We start from the raw sequence: 15,554 nt of genomic DNA, 5'->3' as shown, positions 1-15,554 counted from the left end.
GCTCAATTTGCATTACTGGCAAAGACCAATTTCATCCCAGTGATCTTTACTTAAAAATGTCTTTATGAAGCTTGCACTTTTTTTGCAAGTTCTTTTGAAGTGTTATTATCAGAAAGATCATTTGACTAGCACTGTCCCATAATGAACAATGCCAACTTAAAGCATCGCAACCACTTATCCTTCCTCATGGGGTATCAGTTAGTACTGGTACACTGTGGTTTACAGTGGAGTGACACCTGAACTTAACCAGGCTGGTGCAGAGCATGCTGCAGGTATTCAGAAAGGGTACACTTTCAAGTTTCATCACAATGTCATATGCCTTCTGTTCATTCTGACAATGCAGTCCATTTCCATGCAGATGACATTGTGTTTCTGTCTTTGGGCAACACATTTTCAAAACTGAACAGTTTACTTCAACAGGGACGTGTTTTAAAAAAATACGAAAATTGTTATAAATCAGACATCATTCTCTCACAGATATACAAACCACATTTTATATCACCTCAATTCTTACTCAAGCCTTGCTCATTCTCAGTCACGAGTTTTAAAACATAGAAGATAAAAGACAGGCTGTCAGTAGGAAAGGATGTATTTTCCCCATTCACCTGGCACTGATGATTATGGAGTGCAGTATTATGTTTTAATTATTGTACAGTTGCACAATGCTGCCATTTTCTGCTAGTTGATTTGACAGAAATTAAAGACAGCAGTGTGGAAATGTATGTAAGACGATGCTGTCCATTTCCATGCGTAAACACACGGTAGTTCAATACGTTTGCTCTATCATAGACACAGTTTTATGCTTGTGAAAGGGGTTAACATCAGAAACTACTATAGATTCTTAAAGGGAGAACTCTAGTAATATAGAAGGCACAGTGGCAGCAAACTACAAGATCTATCTGGTTACATTTCTTCCTCAGATTCTTGATCTTTTTCAGATGATTTCAACAGTCCCATCTCGAGAGGTTCGACCTGTTTAAACCTTGAATGAATCACCCTATAAACACAAAAGATATACTTAAATTTGGTGAAATTGATGATGGTGTGAATGAAACTGATTGCAATCATTACAGGTTATCTTTTAGATATGGTTTGAGTTTGAAGTTTAAAGAATATATTATTTATCGTTGGTTCATTGTGGGACAGTGCTTTTATTTATCCAATGCTGCCAGTTATCCAAAGCTCTGTTTTTAATCCTCATCAATTGATTCTTCCTCCTCTCATGGAGAAACCAGTACAGACTAAAAACACTAGAATAGATTTTGGTTTCTTAAGATTCTAACACACCTGCTGGGAGAAATTCCTCCTATTCTCAATTTTAAAAAATCAATAAATTAATTGTCTGGGTGACACAAGAAAACATTCAAGTTTATGTGAAGATGCACATTTTGACTCTAGGGGGCAGAATTGCTGCAGTATTGTGAACTAGCAATTCAAGTTGGCATATCAAATACATTCAATTTTCATTTGAACAAATTAATCTTTTTGTACATATTTTTTGCCTTGTTTTTGGTGTCTTGGTGCATAATGTTGTTGCAGTGAGCAAGAAATGCCAGTCATTACACATTTGTGACAAAGAATAGATTTTGATTGGTACTTGGGGCAGGAAGTGATTTTGGCAGCAGCTTGGGTGTTTTGTACATTGGTGCTGCTTTTTTGTCATTAATATTGGGACATCCCGATTAAAACGGAAGAGTTTAGAGATATGTAAAGCATGTACAGTAATTCACGGCAGTACCAGTAACACCCTTGAAACTATAAATCAGTGCCATTCTAATACGCAGTCAGTAGCACTGTCTATAATAAGTCAGTTTTTGCCTGTCCTGGGGCGGGGCCGGGGGCTGGGAACACGAGGTCCGGACTGTCTGACCATTGCACCAACCAATGGGCGATCAGGGCCCGCCCGGCCTCGCAACCAATCAGGGCGGGGAGCGATGGCGCAACGGCGCGACGCTGGTTCTGTTCCAATGAGGGCGTGGCAGTGGATGCAATGGGGCCAATAGCCATGGGCACGGAGCAGGGGCCTCCCCGTGCGTTGCTGTGGAGCCAGAAGGAGCGCGTGGCGGGAGCTGCAGGTGCGAGAGTGAAAGAGAAAGAGAGGGAGAGTGGGGGGTGGGGCAGAGGGAGGGAGAGAGAGGGGGGAGGGAGAGAGAGGGGGGAGGGAGAGAGAGGGGGGAGGGAGGAGAGGGGGGTGGAGGGAGGGAAGGGGGAGGGAGAAAGGGAGAGAGAGGGAGGGGAGGGAGAGAGAGGGAGGGGAGGGAGAGAGAGGGAGGGGAGGGGGAGAGAGGGAGGGGAGAGGGAGGGGAGGGGGAGAGAGAGAGGGAGGGGAGAGGGAGGGGAGGGGGAGAGAGAGAGGGAGGGGAGAGGGAGGGGAGGGGGAGAGAGGGAGGGGAGAGGGAGGGGAGGGGGAGAGAGGGAGGGGAGGGGGAGAGAGAGAGGGAGGGGAGGGGGAGAGAGGGAGGGGAGGGGAGAGGGAGGGGAGGGGGAGAGAGGGAGGGGGAGGGGGAGAGAGGGAGGGGAGGGGGAGAGAGGGAGGGGAGGGGGAGAGAGGGAGGGGAGGGGGAGAGAGGGAGGGGAGGGGGAGAGAGGGAGGGGAGGGGGAGAGAGGGAGGGGAGGGGGAGAGAGGGAGGGGAGGGGGAGGGGAGGGGGAGGGGAGGGGGAGAGAGGGTGGGAGAGGGAGAGGGAGAGGGAGGGAGAGGGAGAGGGAGGGAGGGGGAGAGGGAGGGGGGGGGGGAGAGGGAGGGAGGGGGAGAGGGAGGGGGGGGGGGGAGAGGGAGGGGGGGTGGGAGAGGGAGGGGGGGTGGGAGAGGGAGTGAGGGGGGGTGGGAGAGGGAGGGAGGGGGGGTGGGAGAGGGAGGGAGGGGGGGTGGGAGAGGGAGGGAGGGGGGGTGGGAGAGGGAGGGAGGGGGGGTGGGAGAGGGAGGGAGGGGGGGTGGGAGAGGGAGGGAGGGGGGGTGGGAGAGGGAGGGAGGGGGGGTGGGAGAGGGAGGGAGGGGGGGTGGGAGAGGGAGGGAGGGGGGGTGGGAGAGGGAGGGAGGGGGGGTGGGAGAGGGAGGGAGGGAGGGGGGGTGGGAGAGGGAGGGAGGGAGGGGAGGGGGGGTGGGAGAGGGAGGGAGGGGAGGGGGGGTGGGAGAGGGAGGGAGGGAGGGGGGGTGGGAGAGGTAGGAGGAGAGGGAGGAAGGGGGGGTGGGGTGGGAGAGGGAGGAAGGGGGGGTGGGGTGCGAGAGGGAGGGGGGGTGGGGTGGGAGAGGGAGGAAGGGGGGGTGGGAGAGGGAGGAAGGGGGGGGTGGGAGAGGGAGGAAGGGGGGGGTGGCAGAGGGAGGAAGGGGGGGTGGCAGAGGGAGGAAGGGGGGGGTGGCAGAGGGAGGAAGGGGGGGGTGGCAGAGGGAGGAAGGGGGGGTGGGAGAGGGAGGAAGGGAGGGGGGGTGGGAGAGGGAGGAAGGGAGGGGGGCTGGGAGAGGGAGGAAGGGAGGGGGGGTGGGAGAGGGAGGAAGGGAGGGGGGGTGGGAGAGGGAGGAAGGGAGGGGGGGTGGGAGAGGGAGGAAGGGAGGGGGGGTGGGAGAGGGAGGGGGGTGGGAGAGGGATGAAGGGAGGGGGGGGAAGGGAGAGGGGGGTGGGAGAGGGAGGAAGGGAGGGGGGGGTGGGAGAGGGAGGAGGGAGAGACGGAGAGAGGAAGGGAGAATCAGCATTGATTCTATAGATGTTTAGACTGTTATCATCTTCAAGTACTGTTGCACTAAAGATACAAATTTGACTGCAAATGTTTTGCGGGTCTCTGCTAGTTATTAATCATAATACTTGCTTTACATGCCGAAATATCTCAAAGAACTTGACACAAGAACTGCTGACATAAATTGTTATGGGACCATGGAATATATGCATATCTTTAAAACACCCATTTACTGTTTTCTCTGCTGTTCTCAGATATCTTTAAATGAAATGGTTGAATTGTTCAAACAATCAAGTACACCAAGCAGAAGCTCACTTATACAATTTATGCCAGCTTGTTATATTAATGAAATCTATTAGTATTTAAAACCTGTGTTGTGGTTGGTAGTTTGTGTAGAACTGATCACAAAAAAAAACTTGTTTGTAAATAGGTGTTTATGGCTACAAAACCATTTCATTGAAATAGCACACAGAAACTTCAATACATTCAGGCAATAAATTGTTTGCAATAAATAATATAACCCAAGGATACTGTAAAATTCAAGTTCTAAAGTATTTATATTTTGGTTTATTCCAATTTACTCCATTAGCTTTCATTTTGAGAGGAGAAAGAAATATTAAAAAATTGAAGTGTATGAGTATATTTTTTTTATTTCTCACCCTCTCAGTTCAAAGCTTCGATGCTGGAACAAATAATGGGAATATGGGTGGATGCTTCCGTGACTTTTCATCCATTAATTTTAAAATTAACATGGAAAGCGGTGGGAGTGCGCAACCAAATTTACACGTGTTCCTGATCTGCGTAGCTCTGCATCAGGAGTACAAAAGAGGAAAATCTGTCCCATATCTCTTCAATCTTTAATTTTGTGAGTCATCTTCTTCCAATCCTGAGCCGCTATTCTGTGTCTCCCCTTATAACCAAGATTACACAACTTAAGCACATCTGTGAGCATCCTGGAGCAGTTCCATTCACTTGCATGGAAAGTGACACTTTGCATTGATTCAGGTGCTAATTCAGAAGCAGCTATGCAGGGGAAAATATAGTACAGTTGGACCTCTCTGGTCCGGCACACTTGGGACCTGACCGGTACCAAACCAGAGAATTTAACGAACCACAGGAGGTCAACTTGTGATAACGCTGCTGTCAACAACCCAGACGTGTTCTGCGCATGCACGGGGAGAAAAGTGGCATGGCAGGGCGGGAACAGAAGTGACGGGGTGGAGAGAGAGAGCTGAGCCACAAGATGCCGAGCCCCGAACCTCCGACTGGGCCCTGGGCCTACTGCTGAGCCGCGGTGGTGGAGAGAGAGAGAGAGAGAGAAAGAGCGCCTGGGGCCAGGCCCAGCTTCAGCGCCTCAGTCAGCTGCCTCCCCTTTCCTTTCTTGCCCGGCCCGCTTACCTCAGTCAACAATGCAGGCGCCACCCCCGCCTGGACTGATGCCGGAGCAGGGATGATTCCAGACTAAAGAGTCCCGGACTGGAGAGCTACAACCTATACTGACTAAGTAAACCGTTAGCTAAAATATGGGCCTTTTACTATTATAGTAATGAGTAATTTTTAAACTCAGAGTGTTTGAGGTTTTGGAATAAACCTTACTAATTTGTGGAAAAAGCTCAGCACAGATAACTCACTTTTCTACAGGAGCCTATTAAAATTGATTCTAAAATATAATTTTATGGCTTTAGAACTTTCATTCTAATTCGACAAGGCTATGATTCAAAATATAATTGAAAATCGGTAAAACTATAATGTTCTCTTTTTAATCTTGAAGAAATATTGTTACAATCTTCAAAGGGGTGTCAGAAATTGGACAACAGTACAGGTTGTTTATGTATTTTTTTATGGAAGACCAGTCTTTGATTAAAAGATGTAAATTTAGGGATTTACTTTTCTCTGGTGGTGTACTGATCAATATAGTTCTGAAAAAGTTTCTTTGCACAGTAGTTAACGCATTTAAGTTAATGTGTGTGTTAAAATAGTGGCACTTAAGGCATCTAGGGTTGGATGTTCCAGTCCTTTGCGCTCCGTTTTTCACCCTGGAGCAGCGGCAATGGTGGCAGTGAGGTCTTCTGGGCGGCCAGTCAGCCTCCAGCGCCTCACAGGGATTTTCGAGGTTGGTTTTAGAAACATAGAAACATAGAAAATAGGTGCAGGAGCAGGCCATTCAGCCCTTCTAGCCTGCACCGCCATTCAATGAGTTCATGGCTGAACATGAAACTTCAGTACCTCCTTCTTGCTTTCTCGCCATAATCCTTGATCCCCCGAGTAGTAAGGACTTCAACTAACTCCCTTTTGAATATATTTAGTGAATTGGCCGCAACTACTTTCTGTGGTAGAGAATTCCACAGGTTTACCACTCTCTGGGTGAAGCAGTTTCTCCTCATCTCGGTCCTAAATGGCTTACCCCTTATCCTCAGACTGTGACCCCTGGTTCTGGACTTCCCCAACATTGGGAACATTCTTCCTGCATCTAACCTGTCTAAACCCGTCAGAATTTTAAACGTTTCTATGAGGTCCCCTCTCATTCTTCTGAACTCCAGTGAATACAAGCCCAGTTGATCCAGTCTTTCTTGATAGGTCAGTCCCGCCATCCCGGGAATCAGTCTGGTGAATCTTCGCTGCACTCCCTCAATAGCAAGAATGTCCTTCCTCAAGTTAGGAGACCAAAACTGTACACAATACTCCAGGTGTGGCCTCACCAAGGCCCTGTACAACTGTAGCAACACCTCCCTGCCCCTGTATTCAAATCCCCTCGCTATGAAGGCCAACATGCCATTTGCTTTCTTAACCGCCTGCTGTACCTGCATGCTAACCTTCAATGACTGATGTACCATGACACCCAGGTCTCGTTGCACCTTCCCTTTTCCTAATCTGTCACCATTCAGATAATAGTCTGTCTCTCTGTTTTTACCACCAAAGTGGATAACCTCACATTTATCCACATTATACTTCATCTGCCATGCATTTGCCCACTCACCTAACCTATCCAAGTCACTCTGCAGCCTAATAGCATCCTCCTCGCAGCTCACACTGCCACCCAAATTAGTGTCATCCGCAAATTTGGAGATACTGCATTTAATCCCCTCGTCTAAATCATTAATGTACAATGTAAACAGCTGGGGCCCCAGCACAGAACCTTGCGCCACCCCACTAGTCACTGCCTGCCATTCTGAAAAGTACCCGTTTACTCCTACTCTTTGCTTCCTGTCTGACAACCAGTTCTCAATCCACGTCAGCACACTACCCCCAATCCCATGTGCTTTAACTTTGCACATTAATCTCTTGTGTGGGACCTTGTCGAAAGCCTTCTGAAAGTCCAAATATACCACATCAACTGGTTCTCCTTTGTCCACTTTACTGGAAACATCTTCAAAAAATTTCAGAAGATTTGTCAAGCATGATTTCCCTTTCACAAATCCATGCTGACTTGGACCTATCATGTCACCATTTTCCAGATGCACTGCTATGACATCCTTAATAATTGATTCCATCATTTTACCCACTACTGAGGTCAGGCTGACCGGTCTATAATTCCCTGTTTTCTCTCTCCCTCCTTTTTTAAAAAGTGGGGTTACATTGGCTACCCTCCACTCCATAGGAACTGATCCTATGCGGCGGCGTGTAACAGTACTGCCCGGAAGAACTGTGCTGGTGTGTAACGACCCTGGTTGCGACACCGACTCGTTTTTTGACTCCCACCCGATCCATACGCCTCGCAGCACGCCCCGCAGTGACCGCCTGGGAAATTGGGCAGTCCAACCTATACCGACTGCAGAGAGGTAAGTAATGCCGTCCTAAGGTAAGTGTGATTGTTTTTTCTTTTAATTTTTTTTTTGCGATTTATGTTGTGTTGGCATGGGCTATGTATTGGGAATGTTTTTGTAGGGTTTTATTCAGGTTTTTTTTCCCCTGGCTCTTGGAATGCTCCCCGCCCGGCTCTTTAGCTCGGGATTTTCCCATGCTAATGCCCCAAGAGAGGTGTACAACTCCTCCCTTAGCGCTGCGCCCCAGACTCAGGGCCCAACTGTCCAATTTTGATGACTGAGGCGCAAACTGTTCCCGGGAGCAAACTTTACCGCCCTGCCGCCATTACCGCCCCGAAATCATCAAAGTCAAAAATCCAGCCCTAATTAATGTAATGCATCAAGCAGTATGTTCCCGAGGAAATTAAGTCCCTCGGTGTTCAGATATGTAAGGGGGAAAAATATTTACTTACCAACTGACAACTGCATAGCTAACAGCCACAATGAGAAGCGAAAAGGCATAATGCCAGCAGTAGCACATGGTAATAAACATCATATTGTCATGGTTGTTTTGGTCCCATTCAGGGCTTCCATTCGGAGGATACAGAATAAACCCAATCTGCAAAAAAGAAATGAAATAATCTGGACAAAAGCAATTGAAAATATTTGTGGATTTAAAAAAGAATTCCGTCAATGTAGCTATAAATTCAATATCTTTGAAATGAAAGAATTACACTATTTTAAAGTGATAACTATGGTTTAGTAATGATGCCTTCCACATAAAGTCCAAAAGACCATTGTCACAAAAAGCCACACAGTAATATGACTATCACATAATATGCCTTTATTAGACAGTTAACGGCACATTCTGCAGTCATACTCCTTAGATGCCTGGAAATTGCTTCAGGAAACTTCTTGAGCTAAACAATTTTATACCTGTATTACGACATTGGAATACAATTCAAGCACATAAGCAGTGTGCCAATAAATATTGGGTTTGGACCAGGAACTACCAATCTCACTGTCATTGTGAAACCAAACACACAAATATAATTAAATATTCAAACAAATATAAAACTGACCTAATGATCTTCATTAACTTTTTATTTAAGTAGTTTTTAGGGTGGGACACTAATAATTCCTGTACATGTGATATTATCGGTTTGCTATCTGGTAACTCTGCAAACATGGCAGTGAGTCAACAGGAAAACATAATGAAACTGCAGGGGACTGTGCAGTTTACATACCAAACGGCCAGGGCTGGATTGCCACTTTCTTGCATGTTTGCTTACAAAATCGGTTCTTAGTTATCATAATTTTAAAAAATAATGGGCTTGTACTTATCATTAGCACTCACTTAAAAAGTGGGTGTGACCACAGTTGTCGTATGACAGCAATGCTATATCCACCTCCCCACTGGAACTTTCAACAGATGCAAATTATGCTGCTACTCAAAATGGGAAAAATAGAACAATAAAGACGTCAATAACAAAAAGTTCAAGTAAAGTTAACCATATGAAAATAAATCAAAAACCCCGAACATAACAAAAACAAATCAAGATGAGCTACATTCTAATTCATATGCTATCCTTAACTTTCAGTGCTCTAAATCTGCTTATACATCTGGCTTCATCATAGTTTAATGATGATTGTTATTTGATGTAAGTATCATGTTGCCAACTGTAATCTATATAACCTATATAATCAGCACCAACTGTTCCCTGGATTCTAAAGGGAGGAGAAACATAGTTTTAAAACAGGGAATTGAAAATCTTTCTATTAACGAAAAAGAGTAAAGCTTTCATTAAAACATGTTATGGACATTTTTCACCATTGGCATTAAAAGAGCTAAACCAATCAATTAAAGCGCCACAAAATATTAAGCAACACTTACGTCAGAGAAACATACAGCACTTTAAAACTCACTATCAGACACTGTTTGCTATTCCTTGGAAGGCAATTGGATTTAGACTGTCATACCTTCGGAGAGCACACAACACACAACCTGTAAGATGGCTGCAGGTTTCAGAATCTTCTGACCTGGTCAAGTGACCTGCTCTTTATTAAACAGTATTAGCTGCAATAACATAGTGTAATGTCTGTAGCGCCACACGGTGGACATCTGTGTTACTGCAGCTAGTGCTGTTTAATAAAGAGTAGGTCACCTGACCAGCAGGTCAGAAGATTCCGAAATCTGCAGCCACCTTACAGGTTGTGTGTTGTGAGCTCTCCGAAGATATGACATTTGGCGACGAGAATGGGATGTAATCGGATAATACAAAGCTGAAATTTTTGTTGGTGAAGGATTCAACCAGCCGACAGAAAGACTTTGAGAGCTTCACTGTTTTTGGAAACAGCTATAAATCCGAGGTAAATTACGAGCACATTTGGTTACACTGCCAGAGTCAAAATGGCAGCCCCTATGGGAGTTATAGGGCATTTGGGGGCATTTCAACGCGACCATGAAAGTTTCAGTGTGTATGTGGATCGTCTAGACATATTTTTCACTGCAAATAATATAAATCGAAACCCCCGGTAATGAAGACAATAACCGGGCGGTGTTGGAACAAAAAAAAGCTATATTCTCAACTGAAGCCGGGCCCGAGTTGTATGAAACACTGATAAATTTGCTTGTGACAAGCCAAAGGATACAACGCTGAAACAGACATTACAGCCCCATTCCATTAGAAATTGCTGAAAGTTATTGTTTCGGAATATGAAATCAGAAGGCCGAAGAAAATATCAGTGAGTACATTGTAGCATTAAAAAAACTATCTATTCACTGTAATTTCGGAGACTTTCAGAACCGAGCATTGTGAGACTGTTTTGTTTGTGGGATGAAAAATGATGCGATCAGAAGAAAGTTATTGACTACGCCTAATTTGACTTTTGATTTAGCTTATTGACAGCTAGGTCGATGAGCATGGCCAACCAATATTCCCAAGAATTTCATACTAATTTCAGTCATCAGACAACCAAGGTGAATCGCCTGCAGGTTCAAAGTAAAAGGCGGTAGGGCCCCAAAGTCTCAGAAACTGGAAATGGGAACAGAGAGCATTGACGTCCTGCTAAGAGTGCCTGGGACAACAAATTCATCAAAGTTCTCCATATGTGAAGGCAGAGTGTTTTGTCTGCGGGACAACTGGGCATCTTGCGAGGGTAAACTTAGCTTTCAAAGCTATGAGTAGAAATCCCCAGAGACTACATAGCATGGAAGAATAACAACAGGACGAGGAGATGTTAGAGTTAAATATCATCAGGAGCACGAGGTTAACGGATGGCGATTTGAAAAGTATCATAATCCACATAGATGTTGCAGGATTCAAGATACCCATGGAAATCGACACTGGTGCATCTGTGAGTGTAGTACCGGAGTCGCTATATCTCGACAAATTGCGGTATTTCCCATTGGAGAAAGCCAAGATAAAGCTGCGAGGCTACTCGGGAGAGAACATTCCTGTGGTAGGTCGTATCACCGTACCGGTGAAATAGAAGAATCAAGTTCAGAGCTTGCCTCTAATAGTAGTGGCAGGAGACAAGCCTGCCTTACTGGGAAGAAATTGGTTGAGATCACTGAAGCTGGATTGGAGTGAGATTTGCGTCAAAGGATGATGTCATCAAGAATTATCCGAAGGTGTTCTGCGAAATGGGCAGTCCGATCCAAGGCTTCAAGGCGAGTGTCAGGGTACAGAAGGACGCTAGATCGGTTTACTGTCCATACCATATGCACGGAGAAAGTTGAGCATGAACTCAAAAGACTAGAGACTGCGAACATTATTTCTAAGATAGATCGATGTAATTGGGCTACACGCATTGCTGTTGTACCCAAGTCCGATGGTAAGGTAAGATTGTGTGGTGATTATAAAGTAACCATAAACCAGGTTCTAGAGGGTAATGTCCCCAATGCATTGCCAAATATAGAAGATTTGTTCACAACACTGACAGAGAGTCAGATTTTCTCAAAGTTGGATCTTACGAATGCCTACTTAACAGCTTGAACTAGATGAGGAGTCCAAGTCATGCTTGACTATAAATACCCATCTAGGCCTATATCAATTTAATAGGCTACCATTTGGAGTGTCTTCCGCCCCTGCCATATTCCAAGGGGTAATGAACCAGATTTTGCAAGGTACTAAAGGGGTAGTATGTTATTTAGATGACATACTAATTTCAGCACCAAATAGGCAAATTCATAATGACAGATTGAATGAAGTCCTCAAACGGCTAGAGAAGCACAGAGTACGAGTGTCTGCTCAGAAGCGTGAGTTATTGAAAAACTCAGTGGAGTAATTAGGGTACAGAGTAGACAAAGATGGTTTACATCCAACCAAGGAACAACTGGATGCAATTAGAAATGCACCCACTCCCAAGAATGTCACTGAACTTCGATCATTTTGGGGTCTTTTGAACTTTATGGGAAGTTCCTAGCAAATTTGGCTACAGTATTACATCCACTGAATGAACTATTGAAAAAACAGGTCCATTGGAAGTGGTCAAAAGAATGGAATATAGCATTCAAGGAGTGTAAAAGCAACTTGGTAGTTCACCATGACGTATCTCAGGAGATCAAGCTAGCATGTGATGCCTCTCCATATGGAGTTGGGGCAGTAATCTCTCATGTATTACCTAGTGGGGAGGAGAGACGAATTGCTTTTGCTTCATGCACTCTCGGTACCAGTGAGAGTAATTATGCACAAATCGAAAGGGAAGCTATTTTTGGGGTCAAGAAGTTCCACAAATACTTGTAGGGTCATAAGTTTACTCTCGTTACGGACCATAAGCCCCTGACAGCAATCCTCCATCCAAAGTCCCCAGTTCCAACATTAGCTGCAGCCCGAATGCAGAGATGGGCTTTGATTTTGTCAGCATATACATATGATATTGAATACAGATGATCAGCTGATCACAGTAATGCTGATGCTATGTCTAGATTGCCTTCCCCATCACAAGTTGTCTATTTTTCATACATTGATGAACTGCCAGTCACAGCTAAAGAGATTGGTAGAGCAACCAAATGTGACCCAGTTATTCAAAGGTGTATGATTATATTGCAAACGGATGGCCAAACCAGATAACGGACAAAGATATTCATCCATTCTTCATTCATAGGAATGAATTATCAGTCGATAAAGATTGCATCATGTGGGTGCAAGAGCGGTTATACCAAATAAATTCGGGTCCAAATTATTAGGAGACCTCCATGACCAGCAGCTGGGAATGTGCTTGACCAAGAGTTTTGCATGCAGTTACTTATGGTGGCCAGGTCTTGATAAAGATATAGAGTACATCGTAAGTCAGTGTACGACACGTCAATCGGTAAGCAAGCAACCACCATCAGTACCATTACAGCCATGGAAATGGCCTCCCAGGGTGTGGCAAAGGCTACATATTGATTTTGCTGAGCTAGAAGGACAACAATTGTTCATTGTGATTGATAGCCATTCGAAGTGGGTCGAGGTGTTTCCAATGTGGAAAATAACAACAAGTAAAACATTAGACATTTTGAGAAGATTATTTTCTTCATTTGGCCTCCCAGAAGAAATTGTTTCGGATAATGGACCATAATTTCGTTCAGAAGAATTTGCACAGTTCACGAGCAAAAATGGTGTGAAGCATACAAAGGTTCCACCGTACCACCCTGCTTCGAATGGTGCAGCAGAGCACACTGTACAAATTGTAAAACGTGCCCTCATCAAACAAATGTTGGATCCAAATCCAAAGAAACGACAGTTGTCATTGGACCACAACTTGGCTAATTTTCTAATAACGTATTATAATACTCCTCACACAACTACTGGTAGAACACCAGCAGAGTTGTTTCTCAAATGATAGCCACGAACCAAATTCTCGTTGTTGAAACTAAACGAAGCACAGTCCATAGAAGAGACACAATTAAGACAGAAAGAGAATCATGATAGAGGTAGAGTAAAAGAGAGAAGTGTGAAATTAAATCAGAAGGTGAGAGTGAAGAAGTATCACCATAAATGGGTAAAGTAGTTACCAGGAAGAGTGGTGAAGATATGTGGTCCTCGCACATACTTGGTCAAGATGTTTGATAATGGACAGGTTAGGTTTGTTCACATTGATCATATTTTACCCACAGACATGGAAGTAGTTGAGAGTGGGAGTGATTCAATTATTTCTGACTCATCAGATAGTTTTGATATATCAGTAGCATATCCTACATCCAATGTACTGGAAACAAATCCAAGAGAAAGTCAGAATTTAAGTCTGAGTCCGAGTCAGGAAAACAAACAGTCTGAAGTTAGAGAAAGTTCAAATGGAAATCAAGGGCATCCCTTGGAGGAAAACGTTCCTCAGCATCAGCCTTGAATGAGTTTAAATTCGACAGCATGTTTGGAAGGTTCGATTCGAGAGCGAAGGACCATGGAAATTTTCCAGTTTTGACAAGGGTCATTGACCTGAAACAGTAACTCGGTTTTGCTCTCCACAGATACTGCCTGTCCTGCTGAGCATTTCCAGCATTTTATGTTTTTACTTCACGGGGGGTGGGAATTGCCCCCTTCTTTAAGGGGCCCGGTACTGCGTCCAATAGGGCGGTAAGGCCTATCCGACCGGGATCAGGCGGTGGGGCCGACCCATCCGGAATTGCCCCTGGCTCGGGGGCGGCGGCAACGGGTTTCCACCACGCCCCCTTACCACCCGGCGGGGGAAATTAGTCCGCGGGAGCGCGGCCGCTGCTGGTCGGTGCCCCCGACAATTTCACAAGATGGGAAGCTGCCTGTGGCTGGGCAATGTGGCCGCTCTTAAAGGGGAGGGTGCACTGCCACAGCCGCCATTTTGTTTTAATTGTCGACTGACTCCTGAGTCGGCCTGACAATGGCGGCTGCTGGTTCAGCCGGGCCGCCAACAGGCAGCCTGGCACCCCCTTTTGGACATGGCCAGCGCGGCGGTGATGGATACCGCCCCGCTCCCTCGCAAACCACTCCCTACACCACCTCCAAGAGTACCCCAAAGTACTGGGAGGCGGTGTCAGACTTTAAAAAGCCCAGTTTTCTGACTCTTCCCTCTGACGCCTGCCAGGCGGTAAATTTCTGGTTAATTCAAGTTGCCCTCCACAATTTCCCACTGAGGGCAATTTCGGCCCCTTCAAATTTCTAGCATCCGCAGTATTTTGCTTTTGTATTCGTGTTCAATTCACTGCCACTTCTCTTCTCGGAATGCCCATCTTGAAGAAGTTCTGCTCTTCTCTCAGACGGGATTTCCGTTTGTCTCTTTTACCTTGTTCATCTTCATTGCTGTTTCCCTTCTCGTGTTTGACCTTCCCTTTTGTTGTTTCCTCCCCTCCCCCCTTCCCTGCTCCTGCACTTGCTTAAAAACCTGCTACATCTAACTTCCAGTTCCGACGAAGGATCATCGACCCGAAACGTTAACTCTGTTTCTCTCTCCACAGATGCTGCCTGACCTGCTGAGTGTTTCCAGCATGTTCTGTTTTTACTTCAGATTTCCAGCATCCGCAGTATTTTGCTTTTGTGATAGAATTAATGCTCGTTTGGCAGAGTATGAATTTCCCAGACTCCAAAACTATTACCCTTGTTCTGCTTTTATTACTTTTTATCCAAATAGCCTTGGAGGAATGTGTTATGTCTAGAAAGAATAGAAAGAACAATCGAGACAAAATCAAGGAATGTGTGAAAACAGGACTGTGATTTTAAAGATAATTACCATGTTTTACATCTAATTACTGTATCACTACCAGTATTGAGCACTCAAAAGTCTCAAACCTACAAGGTTCAAAGCTCAGTACACGAACCTCCAGTTATGTATCATTGTACAAAGTTACTAAATAACCATGACTTTGTGAATAACTATATTCATCAAGGTCAGGATAACAGTGCTGGAGAATGAATTATCATTATGTTTGAACAAAGGTGCAGTATTCAGCATTAGGCACTCCCAAGTCAGGAGACGGCTTGAAACAGTCTGGTAAACTTTCATCCTCGTTGTGTGACTGGTAATCTGCTGGGATGGCTTGCATGCTCCCTTTTTGGAACCAGCCTGATTTTTATTCTATTGATGTGGAATGAAAATGAGGTGGGCTCTATATAGTCTTCAAGATCTGCTCCACCATATTACTATCAAGGTATTGAAGACGAAAGTCTACACCGTTGGGGCAGAA

The 15,554-nt window shown here is 45.2% G+C and overlaps 1 protein-coding gene across 1 annotated transcript in view; it reads right to left on the bottom strand.

Moving 5' to 3' along the window:
* Positions 1 to 903: 903 nt before the first annotated feature.
* The window catches only part of tmem45a (transmembrane protein 45a), a 106,192-nt gene continuing 91,541 nt past the window's right edge, over positions 904 to 15,554 (bottom strand). Inside the window, exons 5-6 of the mRNA XM_070892999.1 lie at positions 7,888 to 8,033; positions 904 to 997 (exon numbers count right to left, since the gene is read on the bottom strand). Of these exons, the coding sequence (XP_070749100.1) occupies positions 904 to 997; positions 7,888 to 8,033 (240 nt within the window). The remainder of the gene's footprint in view (positions 998 to 7,887; positions 8,034 to 15,554) is intronic.

Source organism: Pristiophorus japonicus, chromosome 11 (assembly GCF_044704955.1).
Source record: "Pristiophorus japonicus isolate sPriJap1 chromosome 11, sPriJap1.hap1, whole genome shotgun sequence".
NCBI classification, from domain to species: Eukaryota; Metazoa; Chordata; class Chondrichthyes; family Pristiophoridae; genus Pristiophorus; species Pristiophorus japonicus.
This window is presented reverse-complemented; position numbering and strand designations above follow the sequence as displayed.